At 44.4% G+C, this 24,621-nt stretch overlaps 1 protein-coding gene across 1 annotated transcript in view; it reads right to left on the bottom strand.

The window, feature by feature from the left end:
* Positions 1 to 2,159: 2,159 nt before the first annotated feature.
* Positions 2,160 to 24,621, bottom strand: part of LOC111160064 (ring finger protein 185) — a 39,737-nt gene continuing 17,275 nt past the window's right edge. Inside the window, exons 2-7 of the mRNA XM_022522874.1 lie at positions 15,007 to 15,227; positions 12,357 to 12,375; positions 11,068 to 11,180; positions 9,588 to 9,642; positions 6,136 to 6,253; positions 2,160 to 4,633 (exon numbers count right to left, since the gene is read on the bottom strand). Of these exons, the coding sequence (XP_022378582.1) occupies positions 4,536 to 4,633; positions 6,136 to 6,253; positions 9,588 to 9,642; positions 11,068 to 11,180; positions 12,357 to 12,375; positions 15,007 to 15,182 (579 nt within the window). The 5' untranslated portion in view covers positions 15,183 to 15,227 and the 3' untranslated portion in view covers positions 2,160 to 4,535. The remainder of the gene's footprint in view (positions 4,634 to 6,135; positions 6,254 to 9,587; positions 9,643 to 11,067; positions 11,181 to 12,356; positions 12,376 to 15,006; positions 15,228 to 24,621) is intronic.

The raw sequence follows: 24,621 nt of genomic DNA on the forward strand, positions 1-24,621 counted from the left end.
ATTTTTTGAGAAACACAAATTGAAATGGAAAGAAAGAAAGTAATCTGTAGAAATGGTACAACCAAGAGATAGCGTTCCAATATAGATCCAAAGAATAGTCCCAAATCACTTGTGAACTTGAGGGCAACTTCTACAGGACAGAAAAGTCCTGGGTAGGGAGAAGATGGGGGTTTCTAGTGCCCAAGTCACCTGTTCAGTTTGATTACCTGACCATAGTTTTGTCAGTCCCTGAGGCCAGATCCTGCTGACTGATTCACAGTCAACTCTTTGGACCTATAGAAATGAGAACCTGGACACTGAAAACCACCTTAAGGTTCAGACTCTGCCTCTCAAAAACCTTCAATAGCTCCTTGTTGCCAACAAAATAAAGGCCAAACCAGACCCTCATGAGTGAACTACATCTCACTTTGCAGCCTTCTCTCCCTACTTTTTTCACTCCAGAACTCTTTTTCCTGAATACATTCTGCCCTTGTACCACTCTGCCATTCCTATAACCCCTCCATGTTCTCTGTAATTTTATTGCCCTATTCTACCCAGGAATGCACTCGTCTCTAAATGCTTAACACATTATTTTCAATTATGTCATTTTACAAACCCTGTAAATTAATCAAAATCCACACTGATAGCCCCATTAGCCACAAGGGGCTATTTAAGTTAAAATGAAATAGAACTGAAAATTAAGTTCCTCAGTCCACTGTCCATGTTTCATGTGCTTGCTAGCTACTTGTGCCTAGTGGTTACTGTGTTGGACAATGCAGATAGAGAACATCTCCATCATGGCAGAAAATTCTGTTAGACAGTGCTGTTTTTAGACAATGATCAGGACGGGCTGTTAACATCACAAAGAGGGACTACCAGGCATTATGTGCCTCCTGAAATGATGCAACAAGAAGTATACACTACCATTTATGACATAGTTATACCAAAAAACAAGCCTGAATCTGGTCAAGCTTCTGGATCTAACAACCAATTTATAGGAAATATAAGAGGAGGAGGAGCTTCTTAACACCACAGTGATACATGTAGCAAAACACTGAAGCTGTGGGAAAAATCAACAGAACAAATGAACTGGTTTCTTTAAAAGATAAACTGCAAGAAAAAGAAAAGATGGAATGTATGGCTGTAAGAGAGACTGAAGAGAAATCTGATACCAGGGTATGGATCTGATTTGGATCTCAGTGCAAGCAAACTGAACAAAAAAGTTGAGACAACTAGGAAGACTTGAGCAATGATTAGATATATATGATGACATTTAGGAATTATTGTTAATTTTTTTAAGGTACATTAAATAGTATTTTGATTATGTTTTAAAAAAATCCTTACCACTGAGATGCATATTTAAAATACTTAATGAAAAAATAAAATATCTAATAGATGGCATAGGACTAGGATTCCCTTCAAAATAGTCCAGGCAGGAGAGAGGAAGCAGAGTGAGGGTGGGGATGAAACAGGATTGGACACAAGTTGATGATTATTGGGGTTGGGTCATTGGTACATAGAGGCTTAACTGTCCTGTTCTACTTCAGTGTAGGTTTTGTTTTCCATTCCTTATCGGGCTCAGAAGTTCTTGGAAATCCCTCACCTTCGCATTTCCTACCAAATCTTGGTGCTATTCAACTTGATAACTCTTAGGTCAAAGTGGAAGAGGAGAAAAGAGCCCTTTTCAGAGGGATGACCTACAGCTCTGGTGTGCTGGGGAGCCTGAGGCTAGGCCAGGTTTGTAACCTCACTATTTTCCATCTCATACTGTGCTACTGAGGAACCTCAGGAAATTGTACAGCCACTGCTCTAGATAGAGGGCTTGGCCAGGGGCCCATCTGCCCCCTTGCAGAACATGTGGAGATGCAGACACTGAATAACCTCTCATTGTCCTCAAGGTTCTGACTATCCACAAGCTAAGCTCCATCATGGCAGCCTGCAAGCTTAGGAATTCCATACACTTGTCAGGACCAGGACCGTCAGATGGGTCACACCTTGGGCAGGGCTGTGTATGAAGCACTTCTCATCTCTAATTATCGATGGCTACCTGAGCCTTTCCTCCTTAATGTGACATTCTCACGTACGCAGGGTTGTTTCTTAGAGGCCAGACCAGTGTGACTACTCCCCATCCCATTCATGCCCCACCCCATCCCCTTACACAGACAAGTCCACAACTCACAGTAATGTAAAACCATTTGTTTAATTCTAAATCAAATCACTTTCACAACAGTGAAAATTAGTGACTGGTCAAGGTGTACCCCTGTACATGGCGTCATTTTCTGACTGTGGGTGGGACCTGGTCCTAATCCACAAAGGTGGCAGAAGGGGGTGGAGGCCAAGAACATAGACAACACACAAAAGAAAGGAAAACTGCCTTGGTAGAAGGGCAAGGTGGTGAACCTGCAGAGGGGTGGTGGGAAGGGGGTTTCCTGTTGGGGCTGGGCCAGCAGTCCCAAGTTGGCTCTCCTGCCCTAACTCCCAATAGAAGCTGAGTGGGGACCTAGAAAGTTCAAAATCAAAGGGCACATGACAAACCTGGCTTTGCTTACAGGTTCCTGGGATGCCTTTGCTGGTGGAGATCTCCTGGGCTTACTACTTTGTTAGAGTCCAAGTGATTTCTCTTCCTATCCACAACCCTTCTTTTTTAACCTTTCTTCTTTCTGGAAACCCATTTCTGGTTGGGCCCATCTGACGGAAGTCCTCTCTCTCACCACTAGGTGGGGCTACCAGACTGAGAGATCCCACCAATTCACTTGTGCTGAGAATTCAGGACATCCCCCTCCCCGCAACTTTCCCAACTTTGGGGATTTCTAGGAGGTGATTAAAGAGGAAAAAAAAGCACTCGTAGGTGGGTATCCCAAGGTTTAAAATCCATCAGGGACACTGTAAAGCTGGTGGCTTAGTCCTACCAAATGAATTTGGCAAACCAACCACCTATTCAATACTTATATTTTGTCTGATTAAACACTGAAATCTGGTACTGACAGGTACAGAGGGGAAGGGGTGGGGCCTGTGGAGAGGACAGGAGGACCTCTTTCATCTTCCTCAAGGTCTTGGTTTCCACATGCTATGCAGAGCCACCTCTGGAAAAAACCATTAGGTGGGGCTTTCTACCACTTGTTGGCTCAGGTGAGCCAGGAGCACTGCGGATGAAAAAGTGATAGAGAGACCTCCAAAAGATGTCCATCTCCCTCCATCCCTGGAATCTCCTGGAAGAGACTGGATTTCTAGGAAGAGGTCCAACCAGCAGAGTGCGAACCATTCTACAATTAAACTGTCCGCCTGCCTGGAATCACTCCCTCAATCAGATTCTGAGGAAAAAGTTTATGAAATGGAAAAAAACAAGTCAAGGGCTTGGGAAGATGATTCCCCCCGGAAATTTCCTGGGGAAGACCACACCATATCATGCCAAGCTTCTTAAGCCCTGCTGCTTGGCTTTAGAAATCATCAGGAGTTGCCTGCTCCGCAGTTTCATGCTTCTCTGGCTTTAGCACACATGCAAGGAGTTTTCAGGGGTATCCACCCAAACCATACCAAAACCAGGGTCACATGTGGGTCTCCCCACTCCTGCCTCTTCATAAAGGACAATCTGGCTTCTGGGAAGATGGTCTTCAACATGCAGCTGAGCTGACTTGACAAAGCATTCCACTGGATGCACCCAGAGCTTCTGTAGCCTTGGGGACAGGGCTGCTTGTTCAGCTGTTCCTGCAGCAGAGCTCCAAATCCCACCAGAGTCCTACTGGCAGGTCTTTCCTAATGAGCAGCAGTCAGTCCCAGCTTCAGCAGTAGTCTCCACTGTGGGTCCTCTGGCAGATGTGCATACTTTGGGAGGGAAAGATGATGGGAAATCTGTGACTGAAGCCACATGTCTCTGGGGTAATCTACTCCAATAAACCAGGAGGTCATTCAAGCCACTCTCCGGAGCCAAAGAGACTGAGCATGGCTCAGAGCCAATACAAGATCTTTGCATCTCTGATTAATTCATGAAATGAGTCCAGCTTTAGCTGCTGCAATTATGATCGTCATAGAACAGCAATTTCTTGCATTTCTACTCAGGAGGAGGAGATAGGGCAGAGGAGCACTGGAATATGGGGGGGAACCTCTATATGAGGAGTCCACTGATTTTGGGAGGCCACTTACCAAGGGGTATTTAAAGAGATGAAACAAAGTTTCTATTTGGTTCATCCCTTTGTTTTCCTAGTATCAAACTCAGGTGAAATTGTACTGACAGTTTCTCTCTTCCTGCCTCTTCCTTGTGCAGAGTCAGGACCTGCTGAGCTGGCTGGAACAGGACTGGAAGGTGTAACTCATGAGAGATGATTCAATGCCAAGGACTGAGGTTATAGCAGGGTGTTTACAGCAGTGGCCATACTCTAAAGTCCTTGACAACTGGTCTTGAGTCCCTACGCTCTGATGGAGAAGCAAAACTCCTTGATGTGTTACTGACGCCACCGATTCCAGGGGTCAGGATTAGCCAGGAAGCCAAACATCGAGAGTGGGTGTGGCATGTCACCAGTCCAGAGGCCCTGCTATGGATGTAAGCTGGGAGCCCAGCATTAGGCAATCAGGAGCCAGAACATGATCACTAGGGCCACAAACAGGAAGAGGCGTGACAGGAACTGCTCATCCACATACTGGGGTGTTCCAGGGACAGCTGCAGAGACAGGAGGGAAAAGAGAGGCTGTCAGAACACTGCAGCTGTGCACACTGCTGCCCAACTGGGCCAGAAGTCGAGAGCATCAATCTTCATCTCCTTACAGCAGAACTGCAGAGACCCCCACATAGAGTGTCTTCCTTTTCCAGAGGAGGGGAAATAGAGCCCAGAGAAGCAAAGTGACTTGTCTTGACTATCACACAGCAAACTAGGGGCAGAGCTAGGCTTCCACTCCTCCCTGCTTTGAGAAAAGCTACTATGTAGCTAGCTGTGCAGACACTGGGGAAAGGAGAGTAAGAAATCTATATCCAGAATGGGCAAGTTTTATCAAATATGACAAAGGAAAACTGTGATCGTGGCAAGGATATAAAGGGATCCAGAGCCCAGCCGACGGTAGAACTCTCTTTACCTAAGGAACCCAGGGTGTGCCCTGAAGCAAGAAGGGAAGCAAGCTGCCAAGGGTTCTTGCTGCCTCCATAGTGCCCTGTCCCTCCTTCAGGGCACAGCACACCCTGCCCTTTGGGTTCTCCTTTGAGGAAAATGCATAAATGAAGGAGGAACCTTTGAGGTAGAGGAGGTAAAGAAGGGCATTCCAAGATCTCTTGAGGCTGTACTATTCCCCAGGTAGGTGCTCTGATGATTCATGCAGGGTGTCAGTCAACAAAGACTTGCACTGATCGCCTGCAGTGTGCCAAGCACCAGGATAGGGGGTGAGGAAAATTCCTTGGGTGACCCAGAAATAGGTTTCTGTTCCTAAGAGCATAAGCTCCTGACCAGGAACCACACACTGATCCCTTCTACACCACACACTGTCGCCAGCACACAGGAGGTTCCAATGAGTGCAAGTAGAGCTCAAATGACCTCAGCACCTCTGCAGACTCCATGGTAAGGATCTTGGCCCAGGTGCCAGATTGAGACAAAATACAGAACACCCACCTTGCGGCCTGGCAAGGTGCAGCTGGCACCTTTAAAGTGGCTGGAGAGAAAGGTAGTAGCAGGTAACAGACCTAGAAAGGGAGAAAGGGGGCTGGTCCCAAGCCCCACATGTATCCTGAGGGAAGCTGGACAGAGATACCATAGAATAGAAAGGCCTTGAATCCTGGTGGGTTGCCTCACTCCTTTCGGTCCCTAAATGGAACATGCACAGGACTAGGCTTTTCTTTAGCTAGGTATCCTAGGTATCATTTTATTCTTTTTCAACTTATAGGCACAGAGTAGGTCTTGGGAAACATACTGAGCATTTTCTGATTGTAAAACAGAGCTAAACGAACACTCATCCCACAGGCTTATGGTGAGGATCCCCTGCATTTGTGATGACAAGCACTTTGAACATGCCTAATATTTAGTAAGTGGGCAATATACATTATCATGACTACCAGTAATCCGAAGAGTTCACATTTTGAAAAGGCCTATTGATCAAGCAGTGACAGTTATCTGTAATCTGAATACTAATGAATTCCAAACAGACTTCAAGCAGAATTATCAAGGAAGTAGGGTCTCACCTGGAGGAGGCCGCCCATCATTTATGTTAAATGCTGTGGCAAATATCCCAAAAGGAAATGCCCCAATTCCAAAAGACATCTGGAAGCCACCATCTCCAAATCCAAATCCTTGAAATCCCTGTATGGAAGAAATGCAATTCAGAACAAGCAACCTGTCAAACATGTCACCCACAGGTGGCACCTGCCTCTCCTCCCTACCCTCTGCCACCTGTTTCCAAGGGGGAAATTTTCTCCTCCCATTTAGACTGCAAGGCAGAGGAACCCTGGTGGCCCCTCTGCCCTCCTGGCCTGCAAGGGGTTCCAGCTAAGGAATCGTGAATGCCAGAAAGGACTGGCTCTGGCCCAAAGTAAAACAATCTACTGGTGCAAGTTAGGGTTCTTGGAGCACCACGTTTTTTCCCAGAACCCCACCCTAGTCAATAAAATTTTCTACATGCTTTAATAACATGCATCTTATATATATATTGCATATATATATGAAATATAACAAGCAAAACTGGCAACAACCCCTATACCTAATTACAAGGGAACATTGGAACAAGCGGCACATTGCTGATAATAGCAAAAAAAAGTGGAACCCTAATTAACCAACAATGGAGGTCATGATCAAAATCTTGATACACACTCTCTAAAGACCATCATGCTAACTATGCGGCAACACAGAAAAATTTCAGTGACCAAGCTACCAGACAAAACTGAACACTATGGTCACAAGTACATGCCAACATGCAGGTATGGGAACAAGATATAAACAGGTATTCTCCCTCAGTTTTAATATTTTTAAGAATTTAAAAAACATAAAACACTATTTTTTTCTGATTATTTTCATATATATGCTTGTTATAAGAAACTTACACATTAGAGGAATAATTGACGTAAAAAGTCAGAGGTCTCCTTATTCACCATCCTCATGGTGTCTTATCCTCAGCTTTCCCCTTCCTTCTCCCACCCTCAACTTTCCCCTATACCACATCATCTTTCATATGAAAAGACTTAGTAGGAATTCTAACACTGTGAAAAAGTAACCCGTTTTCTACCTTGACCAAGGTTGCAGATGGTAGAGGGGGTAGAGTTTAGACCAGAAACTAGGTCAATATGATCTGAAAACCCATGCTCTTAATTACTGTGCACATCTTTTTAAATCCTCTTTCCTCCCCCACATCCCTAAGTAGATCTTTAGAGCAAATGATTAAAAAATAATAAGTAGAAAATGTATTGGGTCAACTGCGCTCCACAAAGAGCTGGTTAGCTTTCACTTATGAGTCTTCTGCAAGTCATGAAAGTGGCTGTTCCCTATGCCATACCAAGCAGCCTGGCATCCAGCTCCAAACATCTTGCTGGGCGGCACTACCTACATAAAGCCTAGTAACATATAACAAGAGGGTAAGCCTAGACAGAAGAAAAACAACCAGTTTTCCATCTCCTCAGTGCAGATGCCTCCTACTCAGACCCAGCATGGTTGAGTTTGAGGGCTCCTGGGACCGAGGCTGCCTTACCCAGGAAGGTACAACTGTTTCATCACGAACTACCACTTCACTGAGAGTAATCCCGAGGACTGACCCTCTGGCCTCCCTTTTAGCAACTTCTACACAATTCCACAAGCCCTCACACATGCGGGGTTTATGTTCCTGGGAAAATGTAGGCAAAAAGCATCACTGGTGGCTGCAGGTACTTGTATGTGCTACAGCTATGCACTAGGACCTCTGGCTTCCTGAGGTTAGGAGCTGATGCTCTCTGTTGAGAAACAGAGTCTGTGAAAGTTAAAGTGATGTCACCTGGTAGTCAAGGGGGTAGCGTTTAGACCAAAAACTGTCAATATGTCAATAGCGTTTAGATAAAAAACTGTCAACTGTCAATATGATCCTGGGGCACCTGGGTGGCTCAGTGGGTTAAGCTTCTGCCTTCGGATCAAGTCATGATCTCAGGGTCCTGGGATGGAGCCCCACACTGGGCTCTCTGCTCAGCAGGGAGCCTGCTCCCCCACCCACTGCCTGCCTCTCTGCCTACTTGTGATCTCTGTCTGTCAAATAAATAAATAAAATCTTTAAAAAAACAAACAAAACAAAAAACCCTGTCAATATGGTCCAAAAAACCCATGCTCTTAATTCTTGTGGGGAAATGAAAAACTCTTGTGACCACACTGTCAGACAAAACTGAACACTATGGTCACAAGAATCCTCAGGACAATATGTAGGGATGTAGACAAGATACAGATGGGTATTTTCCCTCAAAAATTTTAATATTTTAATCTGGAGAAATGAAAATATACTTGTTAGTGTGGATAAATATTCTGCTTTTATAATTTCTTCAATATTTTATTTTATTTTATTTTGTAAAGATTTTATTTTTTTATTTGACAGACAGAGATCACAAGTAGGCAGAGAGGCAGGCAGAGAGGGAGGGGAAAGCAGGCTCCCCGCCGAGCAGAGAGCCCAACGCGGGGCTCGATCCCAGGACCCCGAGATCACGACCCAAGCTGAAGGCAGAGGCTTAATCCACTGAGCCACCCTGGTGCCCCAATTTCTTCAATATTTTAACAAGAAAATTTTAATACTAGGGCGCCTGGGTGGCTCAGTGGGTTAAAGCCTCTGCCTTCGGCTCAGGTCATGATCCCAGGGTTCTGGGATCAAGCCCGAAGTTGGGCTCTCTGTTCAGCAGGGAACCTGCTTCCTCCTCTCTGCCTGCTTCTCTGCCTACTTGTGATCTCTGTCTGTCAAATAAATAAAATCTTAAAAAAAAAAAAAGAAAAGAAAATTTTAATACTAACATCTGACTTAAATTAGCATTTTTGAGCTAGTGATTTTTCTAAGAATTTATCCTAATAAAACAACCATGAACCTGCTCAAAAATGTATCTATAAGTTCATCAGAGTATTTTTAAAATGAAAAAAAGAAAACAGTTAAATGTCCAACAAAGGATCAAATAATGTTAAGTTCATACAACTCAACACTAAACAGCCTGGCATGTAAAATCTCAAGATAATGTCATTAAAAAAGTCTCCCTCTCTGTGATATAAATTGGTAAGGCCAGGAATCTTTGCTATGTTCACTGATGTATCACCAGTGTCTAGAATAATGCCCAGCATACTGAAGGCACTTAATACAGAATGAATGAAATTTTTAAAAAGAGCTACGAAACAGGAGCCAAGTATTGTTAAAAATAAACAAAAATATATGTATACCCAATATAGCTATAAAATACGTGCATATAAATAGATCTATAAAATTTACATGTGTGTATATATAAGTATAGAACAATAGAAAAAAATAGACCAAAATATTTCCTGTAGTTATCTCTGGATGGTGTGATTTAAGTTTATTCCCCCTCCTTTCCTTTGTGTATTTCAATTTTTCCATTACTTTTATAATCAAGGAGAAAAAGTACAAGGCCAAGATGGAAACTTCTAAAGCCATAAGCTCATTTCTAGAAGCTTCTCCTAGAATGTTCCTCACCCCTCTGTTCTCTGGCTCTGGCCTCTGTCCTTGAGGACGGGGAGGGGTCTTCTCTCTGAAACAGAAACATCATAAAATAAATAATTATAAAATGCTTTCAGCTGCTCCGAGTGGGGTGGGAGCTCAGGGTCAGGTCCACTATGCACACACAGCATAGGAACTTATACCAAATTAAACCAAATCCTAACCTTCATTCTACTTGCGACTGTTTTGCCAACTATACAGAAAAGCAGAGAGAAAAATCTGCTTATTCTAAGATGTTCATCATGTTGCACTAGAGCCTACTCCTCTCACAGGAGCCTGACCCAGACTGGTTATGAATGCTAGCCCGACACCTTCCCTGGACCTGTGTAATATAGGGGTCACCAATGTTAAAAATCCCAAATCCAAACTGAAACAGGAATGGCCTGTCAGCATAGAGGGCTGAGATTCAGGATCTCTCTATCTGCCCCTATTAACTTCAGCTTTACTTCCCACTATTCCTTGGTAAGTACTCTATACACTTTGCTTTTTGCCTCTGGGTCTTAGCCTCTTCTATCACTCATCCTCAACATACTGGACTGAGGGCTTGTTAGCCATGAGGCACTAGGCAGGACACTACCAATACTAAGACTGTGATGGACTCTACTCTTGAGGTGTTTATGGTTTAAAGGGGGCCACAACCAATCACAATACAGCATGGGAAGGGACTTCTTGAACAGAGATCTCAACCACATAGGGTGGAAGCATGGGTAAGAGCAACTGATGTGAGGAAGAAGGGCCACTTCAAGGAGGAGGTAACTTCAGGACTGCTCCTTAAAGATGGACCGAAATTAGCGGAGGAGGAGGGTGTTGAGCAGGACTGGGGAGGGCAGAAGAGGCAGAGGGAAAACAATTACGAAGGCTCATGAATGTGAAAGGCTAAGTTCCTTTAAGAGAAGTCCAGTATATGTGGATATAGGGTATGCTGGGGTGGGGTGAGAGACGGTATGAGACACTGCTGGGAGAGTCTGGGGGTGTGTGAGTGTGTGCACATGTGTGAGCAGACCATGAAGGGCTCTCAGAACTTGTGTTTGTAGAATGACAGACCCATCCACACCCCAAACTCCACAAAGCCTCCCAGACCTCCTGTCCCCTCTTCCCTCTGTACTTTATATATCACTGCTGCAGCAACCCCCCTCCTTGCAGACTCTCCTGCTAGACACCCTGCTTCCCAAGCTGCTCCTTCACAGCACTTTGCATACTTAAAACTGTGCTATCTTGTGCACTGCCTAGCACATTGCCTGCTCGCTGGCAGACGCTCAGTGGATATTCATATTATAGCCCAGTGAGGAGCAACTTGGCTTCCCTCCCTTCCTGACGAACTCCCATCTGGATCCCAATTTTCTCAAAACTGAGGGTCTGTAAGCACTAAGTAGAGGGTGGAGTGAGAAGGTGCTAAATGGAAGTAAATTCATATCCAAAGGGAGGAGTAGGTGTGAGAGGTGCCCCAAGGCCTCACCTGGGGTCCTGCTGCCCAGTGCTGCCCCTGCCATAGAGCGGGATCACTTTATCTCGGCTGATGCCGGCTTTGCAAACTGGACACACTTGTCTGTTAGGTCTGGTCTCCAACCACTGCAAACAGGAGAGAAAAATGCACGAATGGTGTTTAAGCCCACTACAGAGCAATCACAGACAGCGAAACAACATGGGTCAGGGGCCTCAAACTGGAAACACCGACACCAGCACGGAACACTTCAAGGAACCCAATTCTCTGATTCCTGCTCCTGGCACTCAATAAATATTTACTAGCGGTGAAATCAAAATTGCTTTTAAACACCTCATAATTAAACAGGCTTCCTCATGCCTCATTACTTCTAGGGGCTCCCTGCAACACAACAGGAAGGAAGTGCAAGCCTAGAGCTGTGTCAAGGGGTCAAGGAGAAAGCAGCATTTAATGATTTTATATCCCACTTCCTTTATCCTACTGTTGAAAGCTTCAAAACTTATGTTATGTGCTTTTTATAAATTTCCAGCAGATAAATTTATAAATTTATTAGGTTCTGCTGGAGGTCAGAATGCATAGCCCTAAACGTAGTGGGAACCCCTCTCTTCCTTCCTTTGCTTCTTTCTCCCACCTCGATTCTGACTTTAGAGCTCTGGAACTTCTGTCCTCCCCCTACAATCCTAAGCCACCTTTGGTGCTCTTTTGCCAACAACCGTGGAGACAGTCAGCTCACAGTGATTATTCACAGCCAGCTGTGAATGCCAAGCCCTGCTCTGTCTCACCGAGCATGTGCCTGGGTCTTGGCGAATACTTAACTGACTGGTTTTCCTAATAATCTAGAGCTGAGAAATCAGACTTTTTCCCCCCTCACACAAAAACTCTCTGTTGAGACCAAAAAAATTTCTTCCTTCCTAACATTTTCAAGGCCTTTACAGGTAGGGGGAATAGTTGATATTCTAGGAGGTTCTTTTTGTAGAGGCAGAATCTCAAAAATAAAAACCACACATACTATCAAATCCAAGCTAATCTATAGAAAGGGAACTGTGAGCCAGAGAGGTGGCCTGCTAAGGCCACAAAGACCATAGATAGCAGAATCAGAACCATCCCAGGTACTATACTGACCCCTTGTTTTCAGCAAGTACCTGTCATTGGGCAGGTGTATAAAGAGGGTTGAGGGGGGTAAAACAAGCAAATGAGTCCACAAACAGGGGAGATTGCAGCTTCTGACAGTAGTCTCCTGAGATTAGGGGTGTCTTGTGCAACCACAGCTGATGAAAGACAAAGTAAAATGAAATGCATCTTACCTGATGTAAACACGGCCAACTGCCAGAGTCCCCAGGGCAACCAGTCATCAAGGAGAAAGGGAATGGGGGTAAAGGAAGCAAAATGCTTTCATTAGAAAAAACACCAAGGGTGGGAGCAGAAAAAATGGGAACACAGGGTGGAACTATGGAGCACTGCAACCCCCTGAGTGTCTGTGGGGAATCACTATACCAGAAATCAGAAAAGCATGGGCTAAAATCACAGGAAAAATCAGGCAATAGAGCCAAGACCCCAGTCTCTACCTCTGGGATATTACTTGTAAAGGACCCCCAGGTCCCAGACCATCCCAGACTCAGCTTCTCTACAAGTCAACCTCTGAGGGATTGTGACTTCTGAAGGAATCCAATATAGGCTAAAGACCCTCTATGCAGAAAAATTCATGAGGCATTCTCATACACACAGCGCACGCACACACGCACGTGCACACACACACAAACACACCATATTTTAGACTCCATTTCAGTGGGTTCCTAACCTAAGACTCACAATGTGTGATTCTAGATCTGGTTTAAGAGAATCTTCAGGCTGTCCTCAACCTTGAGTGCTCTGCTGGCAGGAAGTTGTTTAAAAGTTCAAGTTTACTATTAAAAAAATCTTTAAATAATGAAAACGGGGATGCTGCTTGGCAGAAAGAGCTACCTTCACAGCTTAATGAGTTGTACTACAATGAACAGCTGCCCAGTCTCTCATTTTTCAAATGAGGAAACCAAATTCAGAAACAAGAAACAACTTGCCTGTGGCACCAGGACTAAAAAGTAAGTCTTTCAGCTTATTGTCCCTTCTATCACCCAGCATTGGGTGCAAAAAATGACATTTACAGAATTGAAGGAAAAGTTACTCTAACTCTAGATTTTTCATTTTTACTCTCTTGGTTTATTCATCCAACTAAGAGATATCCACTGCACACCTCCTGTGTGCCAGGACAGTGGAAAATGTGGACACGGTTTCTGTCCCTCATAAAACACAACTACTTCAGCTGAGTAAAATTTGTTGGACTCAGAGGTTAATTTCTTTCCCAGTTCCTGACCCACAGAGCCCCACCATCCAGATATGCAATCTCCCTGGATGTAACAGACACCTGACATCTGACTCCTACATTAACCTTGCAATGTCATTCCAAATTGAGCCCAATGCACCCGAAATCACAGATCTCCTCCACTGGCAACTTCCCTTGAAGTCTATGGGGGAGAAGTGGAGGTGACTTTCCTTTAGCGGAAAGTTCAAAATTATAACAAAGATGGTGATCGCTTCAATTTATTAAGCAACTATTGAGTGCCAGGACATGGCTGATTAGCTTTCCATTTGTTAATGTCACTGGAGGGTCATATTAACCTAAGACAAAGTGTAATTAACTCCATTTTACAGAAGAGGATACTGAGGTAGAAAGAGGATTGCAGATTTGCCCAGGGATAAACCACTCTGACAGGAAGCATCTGTTTCATTTTAGAGTCTATTCTTTCTAATGGTACCCTGATTTATTTTTAATTTTGTCACTTGTTTCAAGTCCTGGTTTTATACTGCCCCAGAGAATCTTCAATTTCTAGGAAACAACGGTTTCTGCATAAAACTTAATGATTAGGGCAAGAGCTGCCAGAACAAAATATGCCCCATTCTGTTAATTCAATAAAGTTATCTCTTTATCTTAAACTACCTTAAATAATACTTAAATGACCCTTTCTTCACACCACTTCCCTGCTCAAAAATATCCCACAGCTTTATGTCCTACTCAATCAAATCTGGGTTTGATAATCTGGCCCAATGCTCTCTTAACCACTCTTGTTCCCTAACATTTCCCAGTCCCCCATCCAAGGCGCTATCTGAGATACACAGCAGTCTCAGGGTCTTGAAGTCTCATACCCAAAAGTGTGTATGTCTACCCTAGAAAATGTCTGCCTTGGGGGGCACATTCTCTTTGTCTTATCTGCCATTTTTACCTCTCCACTTAGCCCAATTCACCCTTCAAGGTCCAGCTCAAAATTAAGGGAGAAGAATAAAATCGTAACATTTACCCAGAACCTCAGATCCATGAGGGACTCCTATGATGGTGGCCAGAATGAAACTAACTCTCCCACTTCATTTTGATATACATAAAATATAGCAACAATTATTAGGATCATTGCTAACACACAGTATGCAGTGTGTGCTATGTGCTCTTCTAAGCTTTTTATGTATTTTGAGTCATTTGATTGCTCACAAACAACCTGTAAAATGAAACAGAGTTATGTAAGCACCTTGCCCAAGGTCATCCAGGATGGAAGTGGCAGAGTCAGGATTCTGAACAAGGAAGTCTGGCTCCACTGTCCTTGCTGAATGGTATACTACAGTATAACCACTGTACATAGTGCCTCTTCACTCAGCACAGCAAGTGGCACATCGTAATTGCTCACTAACTGTTAAGTATTTTCACATTAGAGGTGGGGGTACAGAGTCCAGTGGAGACAGGATTTGCCCAAGATCACTCAGCTTATCAGCAGCAGAACTGGGATAAGAACCCAGGGCTTCTGCTTCTTGGACCTGATCATATCAGGAGACCCAAAGTGGGTGGGAAACCTCCTGTTCCAAAGCTGCCCAAGCCACAGGCTTTCTAAACATGGCCATGTGTCTTCTGGGGGTGGTCGCAGGGGTACTGACCAGAAGAGGTGGCCACACAGGCTGATGACAGCGTCCTTGGCTGTGTCCAGACAGATGTTGCACTCGAAGGTGCTGTCCTGCCCTCCACTCTCGCCAGCACCATTGCTGCTACCGCTGGGTCCCCCTGCACAGGAGTTCTCAGGGGAGGCAGAGGCCGAGGGCCCCTTGCTCGCCATCCTTGGCTGTCAGCAAGCTGACTGAAGATTCTCCCCAGGAAAATCCTGAAAGGCAGAGAGGCCTTGATTATCCATTTCTGCAGACCACTCTCCCCAGCTTCCATGGCAATCCCTAATCTTCTCTCAACTCCAGAAGTTCAGATGACTGAACCTTTACACAGACTCTGCAGAGGCTGCAGAGGATGATACTCATGGGGCACTACCCAGAGAACAATGACTCAAAAACTTTCATGAATAGCCTAGAAAGTACCACGCAAAACATACTGCACAAAAACAGAACATCCTCCATGCAGATGGCTCTCCAAAGGAACTGAGACCCTTTCTCACATGTCTTTACATTCTCCCAGGATAACCAACCCAGGTAATATGTGCTCAATAAAACTAAATGTTCACAGACTGTCCTCTAACTTTGGACTGCCTCTATACTGGCAGGTGAATCTGCTTAGACCAGAAGGGTTATGTCACTGCTATACATTAAAAACCAGTTATTAGTTACCGTAAGTGAAAAATAAATACAAATACATAATGACAGAAAAACTGTTTATCCTCCCACAGAATCATGTGGCACATTCATATATAATGCTTTAGGCAAACTTGATCTGGGCCAGTTTCTTCAGGAAACTGCAGCCTAAGACCTCTCCTCTAACTGACTAATGTGGAGCTGAGACCGGGAACTCATGACACCAGGTCTGCATTCAAACTACTGCACCGCCACAGATCAAGCTGGCCACCAAATGCTGAGAGAAACAGACCGCTGTTCAATACTGCCTCCAAATCAAAGAACGTGCCAGGAACTGAACAAGAATGTAGACAAGACCAACACCAAGGACACCCAGAAATTCTGGGTGCAGATTAAGAATCTGTGAAGAGCTTGGTCGGGCCACCCCCACCATCTTAGAAATTCTAAGCGGGAAGTGCTGGCTGGTTATCACAGCCAGAGAACCACCAGCTTGGATGCTGGCTTCAGCTGAGCCTCCAGCTTGGCAGATGTTTTAAGAACCTCCCTTCTCCTCTGTGGGCCACAGTTTACTCATCTGTAAACTGTCTCCTAGTAGTCTCCTTCTAGCTCTGATACTGTGCTACTCCAGGTCATCTTATCGGCTCTTTCCAAAGTGGGCAGCCCCTACCGTGTAAGTGTGGGACTCACCACTGGGGTGCCAAAAGACCGCTCTGATTTCAGCTTCCAAAGTCTGAAGACGTGAAGGGCCAAAAAGCCAGTCTTCTCAGACCAACAAGCCTTCCTACACACCACCAACTCAGAACTCTGGGCTCACAAGCATCCCTCACCACCACAGCAGCTCTGTGACTTAGGCAGGGAGAGGAGACCGGCTCACTGCCACTTTTTCACTCAGTTACATCATTTTACATAATGTCCCTGAAGGGCAGCTGGCTGCTGGCAGCACCAGTGCCTCACTGGCCTCAGCTCCAAGACCTTCTCCCTGACCCAGTGCTCCTTCCTCTCCACATACAACTGTTCTCTTCTTCTTAGGATAGAGGCTGCTTCTGAGGGCCATGTTATGGCCTTCACATGTCATTCCAGCTCAAGTCCTGACCTGTGCGAGCTTCTTTAAAATATGTTTATCTTTTAAAATTAAGGACTGTGTGGGTACCTGGGTGGCTCAGTCAGTTAATCATCTGTCTTTAGCTCAGGTCATGATCCCAGGGTCCCAGGATCAAGTCCCTCATCAGGCTCCCTGCTCAGTAGGGAATCTGCTTCTCCCTCTACCTTTCCCTGCTGCCCATGATCTCTCTCTCTCACTCTCTCTCAAATAAATAAATAAAACCTTTAACATTAAGGACCATGTATACAGAAGTGGAAAGACAATCATAAAGTCAGGTTCACTGATCAATCTTAATGATAGTCTCCTGATGTGATGCAAAAGGAAGTACATATCACCAACAATAAAGCACTCTTAAAACATGGACTCTAGGGGCGCCTGGGTGCTCAGTGGCTTAAGGCCTCTGCCTTCGGCTCAGGTCATGATCTCAGGGTCCTGGGATTGAGCTCCACATCGGGCTCTCTGCTCAGCAAGGAGCATCCTTCCCCCTCTCTCTCTCTCTGCCTGCCTCTCTGCCTACTTGTGATCTCTGTCAAATAAATAAATAAAATCTTAAAAAAAAAAAACAAAAAAATAAAACCATGGACTCTAATGATGTCTCCAAAATAAATTATCCATTTACAGAAAATACGGGGCATAGAAGGACGTGTTTAACAACTCCAGAATGCAGGATCTTTCAAAGACAAATAATCCAAGTTCTTAAAAACTAAATAGTGGGATGTGGAGTTCTAAATTGAGACTTGAGATATATCGACCACTGAAAGTGTGTGGATCTCACCGGAACCAGGTTCAAAACAACCACCTGTAGGGGCACCTGGGTGGCTCAGTGGGTTAAGCCTCTGCCTTCGGCTCAGGTCATGATCTCGGGGTCCTGGGATCGAGTCCCGCATCAGGCTCTCCGCTCAGCAGAGAACCTGCTTCCTCCTCTATCTCTCTCTCTGCCTGCCTCTCTGCCTACTTGTGATCTCCCTCTGTGAAATAAATAAATAAAATCTTTAAAAAAAAAAAAAACAACCACCACCTGTAAAAAGACACTTGTGAGATGACTGTTAAAATTAGATTTAGTCTGGGTATTAGTTGATCTTGAGGAATTACTGTTAATTTTATTGAGTATGACAATGGTATTGCATAATTTAAAAAATACTCACCTGCTAGAAATATTTTTTTTAAAAAGATTTTATTTATTTGAGAGAGAGAGAGAGAGAGAGCACAAGCAGGAAGGAGGGGCAGAGGGAGAGGAAAAAGCAGGCTCCCTACTGAGCAGGGAGCCCGATGCGGGGCTTGATCCCAGGACCCCAGCATCATGACCTGAGCCAAAGGCAAACAGTTAACCAACTGAGCCACCAGGCACCCCAAGAAATATATACGTAAATATTTATGAAGGCATGATGTTTGGGATTTGCTTTAAAATACTCCAGGGGGAGAAGTGAAAATGGAGAGAAAAGACTAAGAACAGGGAAGGTGGAGGTTGTTGGAACTAGATGATGAATGGGGGTTTATCCCATTAGCTTATTTTTGTGTGTGCTTGTACATTTCCACAATAAAAGGAATTTAAAAAAACAGGTGAGGGTGCATAAAAGTATGTGTCTAAACTTATTTGGGTAAAATACAAAATATATAAAAGAATATACACATATATACATACACACACACACAGGCAAAGAAAACATCTAGAAGGCACACACTAAACTATCGACAATTATTTCTGGTATTAGGGAATACGGAACTTCGAATTTTATACTCTCATCCTGTTTTAATGTTTTATGACAAGCAGGGTATTACTTTTATAAGAACGTTTAAAAAAACTGTAAGGGACGCCTGGGTGGCTCAGTTGGTTAGGCGGCTGCCTTCGGCTCAGGTCATGATCCCAGAGTCCTGGGATCGAGTCCCACATCGGGCTCCTTGCTCAGCAGGGAGCCTGCTTCTCCCTCTGCCTCTGCCTGCCACTCTATCTGCCTGTGCTCACACTCTCTCTCTCTCTCTCTGACAAATAAATAATAAAAAAAAAAATTAAAAAAAAAACTGTAAAATGTATGTATAATATTACATTAGTTACAATAATGAAATATAAATATTAGAAAATGTCTTTTAAAACGTGGAAAAACACACCTGGTTTTTTCTTTTTTTTTCTTTGTTTTTAAATAATTATTATTTTTTTAAGATTATTTATTTATTTATTTGACACAGAGAGAGAGATCACAAGCAAGCAGAGAGGCAGGCAGAGAGAGGGGGGAAGCAGGCTCCCCGCCGAGCGGAGAGCCCGACACGGGGCCCGATCCCAGGACCCTGAGACCATGACCCGAGCCGAAGGCAGGGTCTGTGAACCGTTACGCTTACACACTTCACAGCACTCACCATATCACATACCCTCCCCAATGTCCATCACCCAACCACCCTCTCCACCCTCTCCTCTTCCTGCAGCAACCCTCAGTTTGTTTCGTGAGATTAAGAGTTTCTTACGGTATGTCTTCCTCCTGATCCCATCTTGTTTCATTTTTTCCTTCCCTAACCCCCAAACTCCCCACTCTGCCTCTCAAATTCCTCATATCAGGGAGATCATATTATAATTGTCTTTCTCTGATTGACTTACTTCGCTCAGCATAATACCCTCCAGTTCCATCCACATCGTTGCAAATTCAAGATTTCATTTCTTTTGATGGCTGCATAGTATTCCATTGTATATATATACCACATCTTCTTTATCCATTCATCTGTTGATGGACATCTAGGTTCTTTCCATAGTTTGGCTATTGTGGACATTGCTGCTATAAATATTCAGGTGCATGTGCCCCTTTAGATCACTACATTTGTAGCTTTAGGGTAAATACCCAGCAGTGCGATTGCTGGGTCATAGGGTAGCTCTATTTTCAACTTTTTGAGGAACCTCCATGCTGTTTTCCAGAGTGGCTACACCAGCTTGCATTCCCACCAACAGTGTAGGAGAGTTCCCCTTTCTCCGCATCCTCGCCAGCATCTGTTGTTTCCTGGCTTGTTAATTTTAGCCATTCTGACTGGTGTGAGGTGGTTATCTCATTGTGGTTTTGATTTGTATTTCCCTGATGCCGAGTGATGTGGAGCACTTTTTCATGTGTCTGTTGGCCATCTGGATGTCTTCTTTGCAGAAATGTCTGTTCATGTCTTTTGCCCATTTCTTGATTGGATTATTTGTTCTTTGGGTGTTGAGTTTGGTTAAGTTCTTTATAGATTTTGGATACTAGTCCTTTATCTGATATGTCATTTGTGAATATCTTCTCCCATTCTGTCAGTAGTCTTTTGTTTTGTTGACTGTTTCCTTTGCTGTGCAACAGCTTTTGATCTTGATGGAAGTCCCAATAGTTCATTTTTGCCCTTGCTTCCCTTGCCTTTGGCGATGTTTCTAGGAAGAAGCTGCTGCAGCTGAGGGTGAAGAGGTTGCTGCCTGTGTTCTCCTCAAGGATTTTGATGGATTCCTGTCTCATGCTGAGGTCTTTCATCCATTTTGAGTCTATTTTGGGGGGGGGGGTGTAAGGAAATGGTCCGGTTTCATTCTTCTGCATGAGGCTGTCCAATTTTCCCAACACCATTTGTTTAAGAGACTGTCTTTCTTCCATTGGACATTCCTTCCTGCTTTGTCAAAGATTAGTTGACCACAGAGTGGAGGGTCTATTTCTGGGCTCTCTATTCTGTTCCACTGATGTATGTGTCTGTCTTTGTGCCAGTACCACACTGTCTTGATGACTACAGCTTTTGTAATATAGCTTGAAGTCTAGAATTGTGATGCCACTAACTTTGGGTTTCTTTTTCAACATTCCTCTGGCTATTCGGGATCTTTTCTGGTTCCATATAAATTTTAGGATTATTTGTTCCACTTCTTTGAAAAAAATTGATGGCATTTTGATAGGGATTGCATTAAATGTGTAGATTGCTTTAGGTAGCATAGACATTTCCACAATATTTGTTCTTCCAATCCATAAGCATGGAACGTTTTTCCATTTCTTTGTGTCTTCCTCAATTTCTTTCATGAGTACTTTATAGTTTTCTGAGTACAGATTCTTTGTCTCCTTGGTTAGGTTTGTTCCTAGGTATCTTATGGTTTTGGGTGCAGTTGTAAATGGGATTGACTCAATTTCTCTTTCTTCTCTCTTGCTGTTGGTGTATAGAAATGCAACTGATTTCTGTGCGTTTATATCCTGACACTTTACAGAATTCCTGTATGAGTTCTAACAGTTTTGGAGTGGAGTCTTTTGAGTTTTCCACATAAAGTATCATATCATCTGCAAAGAGCGAGAGTTTGATAACTTCTTTGCCAATTCGATGCCTTTTATTTCTTTCTGTTGTCTGATTGCTGAGGCTAGGATTTCTAGTACTATGTTGAATAGCAGTGGTGATAGTGGACATCCCTTCCAAAACACACCTGTTTTAAAACTGTTAATAGTGACTATCTGTACTGGTGGGGGCTTAGAGGTAGTGACATATTTTCTTAGTCCTCCGCATTTACAAAACTGACATTTTTACACGTATTATTCTGAAATCAGACAAAAACAAGAGCAATCGTGCATTTGAAAAAAACAAAAAACAAAAAACAACAACCTCGGGCGCCTGGGTGGCTCAGTGGGTTAAGCCGCTGCCTTCAGCTCAGGTCATGATCTCAGGGTCCTGGGATCGAGTCCCGCATCGGGCTCTCTGCTCAGCAGGGAGCCTGCTTCCCTCTCTCTCTCTCTGCCTGCCTCTCTGTCTACTTGTGATCTCTCTCTGTCAAATAAACAAATAAAATCTTAAAAAAAAAAAAAAACAAACAAACAAAAAAACAAAAAAACAACAACCTCTGGGGTACCTGGGTGGCTTAGTCAGCTAAGCATCTGCCTTAGGCTCAGGTCATGACCCTAGAGTCCTGGAATGGAGCCCTGAGCTGCCACAGGCTCTCTGCTCAGCAGGGCATCTGCTTCTACCTTTCCTTTTGCCCCTACCCATTTCAGGTGCGCATGTACAGCTGTGTGCACACTCTTTCTCTCCAAAAAATGAAATCTTAAGGAAAAAAAAGTAAAAAACAAAAACATTTCTTAGTGTTCCAGTTTTCCCCAAATCCTGGAAATCTACCATTCTGAGTAGATACCTTGATGACTACAATCTGTTTTCTCACCTGAAAAGTGAGGGTGTCATGCCTTCTACAGGGCTGCAAAGGTGGCCCTATGAGATAATACAGTGACCCAGAGGGTCACCAAGACCCTCAGTGACACCAAAGGGTCCACCAAGGTAGGAGGGGGCCACTGCTACTGGGCAGATGTACACAGACACCCCTTATCCTGGTTCATTACCCACCCCCTACTCCCTGGACCCAACAAGGCTCTGCATGGCTCATACTCCTAAGGGACAGAAGGCTTAAGGGGACTGTCAGGATCAAGGCAGGTGTGAGGGTGGGAATGGTCAGGGGACAGTAACAGGACAGGTCAGTTTGCAGATAGCAGCAGGCTTGCAACAGGTTAGACACTGGACAGGCCTGCACATTTCAACTCTAAGAAGACCACATTAACTCTCTTTCTAATTCTTAGTAGACTGACCACGTGGTCCCTACTCAGGTTCTAAAGCCTCCTCCTAGTAGGCACTCAAATGTTTGCGAAGTGAGTGGGTGTAGGCATGTGTGACTGGTTTTGATTAACAGCCCAGCTGCTCACAAACCTCTCTTTGCAACACATCATGGTCCCTAGAGCTGTGCACCTATCCGTGGAGCCTTTTCTCCTCACCTCCTCCCTACCCTCATGTAAAGGAACCTCACCACACCAAGGCAGTATGGCAGAGATGAGCAACATTCCCTGGGGGCTAGCTACTAAACACTGGCAGAACGAGAGAATGTGACCACATCCTCCTGTACCCAGCAGAAGTGGGACAGTGGCTAGAGGCCAGAGGACCCTGGTTGGCTCAGGAAGTGCACAGAATAAAGGGAAGCAGGTCCTGAGCATGCCTGAGCTGCCATCCTACTAAAACTTTCTCCTAGTCCTGGTAGAGACTATGAACTTCAACATGACCACACAGCAATCCTGCTCAGGACAATTCTTCACTCCTGATCTGAATCTACTTTCTGCTTTTCAAGCACATTCACATCTATTTCCACTCTGTCACTCCACTTTATACATCAGGCTATCAGGCCAGGGAGGTTGGAGGACCTGCCCAAGGCCAGGCCACCATTCAGCACCAAATTCAGACTTTCCAACACAACACTGGCACTCTTTTCACTTTTACATGTTATGCTTTACCATGTAGATTTACAAAATTAAATACCTGATCTTTGTTTTCCATCAGGTTTATTGCGCAATGCTGTAACTTTTGTGTTCTTTGAAGTGAGTGTGACTCATGCATTCATGCGTTCAATCAATATATGTCTAGCACCAACTACATTTAAGGCTTGGGGCTACCAGCTGTGTGTGTGGAGAGAAGTCACAAAGACCACAGCCAAGCTGAGGCTCTGGAATCTGGAATAAGAGCTGAAGAAGACACATGGATAATTATAAGAATTCTTATCCAGGGGCTCCATCAAACTTGCCTGTTTTTCCTAAACAAGGCACCCTCTCAGAAATCTGGCTCCTAGACCCCTCAGTGATTTTTATTTTTAAGATTTTATTTATTTGACAGACCGAGATCACAAGTAGGCAGAGAGGCAGGCAGAGAGAGAGGAGGAAGCAGGCTCCCCGCTGAGCAGAGAGCCTGACGAGGGGCTCGATCCCAGGACCCTGAGATCATGACCTGAGCCGAAGGCAGAGGCTTTAACCGACTGAGCCACCCAGGTGCCCCCACTCAGTGATTTAAATAGGATTTGGATCTGGACAGTGCCCAAGAAGCTGTATTTTCAAATAAGTGTCCCTACCTTTCACATCAGGTAATTCTTTGATGAAGTTTTGGAAACCCAGCTTCTAAACTCTACCAAAAGCACAAAGCAATATGACACAACACAGAGTTTGGGAGGGACAGCGACCTCTGGGCCTGTCCTTCAAAATGTACAAATGTACAAACCCCAGCTACAGTACAAAGAGGTCAGATAAACTTGGGGGATGGGAGACAGACAAGTCAGCTGAGATCTCAGACCAGTCAGCACTTCTGGTCCATCTAAGACAGAACTGATCCTTAAAGAAACAAATTCATACTTAGTTTCAAAAAACATTCCTAAAATGAGATGTCCAGGTTAGCACAAGTGGTACTGGGACTAAAGCAGATTTGCAATACTTAATGATCCCTTAGGAATGCAGAGCCTGGAAGCTGGTATCGGCTGACCCAGCATCCTCACTCCTATTACCTTCCCAGAGCTGCCTTGGTCTACCTCACAGGAACTGAGCAAGGAGGAGAACACAAAAGTTGCATATCCCTTCAGGAAACCCTGGGGAACTTGACCTCATGAAGAAATCTCTTCACAGCATTCTTGTATTCAGTTCTCAGGTTCTATAGAACTGCAGGTATTCAAAATCTGCTTTCTCAGTGCCTTTAAACTCTAAGAATTCTTGGACCAGCGTATGCTGAGGTATCTAAGTTAATCCTAGTGATGAAGATTATAAATTTGGGTGATAAACGACCAGCACGATCCCAGAGGATACCCAGGAGAGTTCTTGTTCCTGTGGACACATGCTTGTTCACGTGCCCTCACGTGGAAGCTTTCTGCCAGGAACTGTAGCTTGCCCGAGCCTATCTGTGCTGCTCATTAGGCTGCTGCTGGACCACGTGTAGGCAGAGATGAGAACTGCATTCTGAAAATGTCTACATCACACTCACAGAAGACTGGAGTAGGAAGAAATCTAAGTAAGTTGATTGGAACTTGGAACACACAGAAACCAGGCTCTAAAATTTTAGAGTCTGAATGTTGTTTAGGTAGGTCCCTAAAGAGAGGTCTGGCCCTCAAATACAGGACCATGGGCATG

Source organism: Enhydra lutris, unplaced genomic scaffold (assembly GCF_002288905.1).
Source record: "Enhydra lutris kenyoni isolate GAN:26980312 unplaced genomic scaffold, ASM228890v2 scaffoldscaffold73, whole genome shotgun sequence".
NCBI lineage: Eukaryota > Metazoa > Chordata > Mammalia > Carnivora > Mustelidae > Enhydra > Enhydra lutris.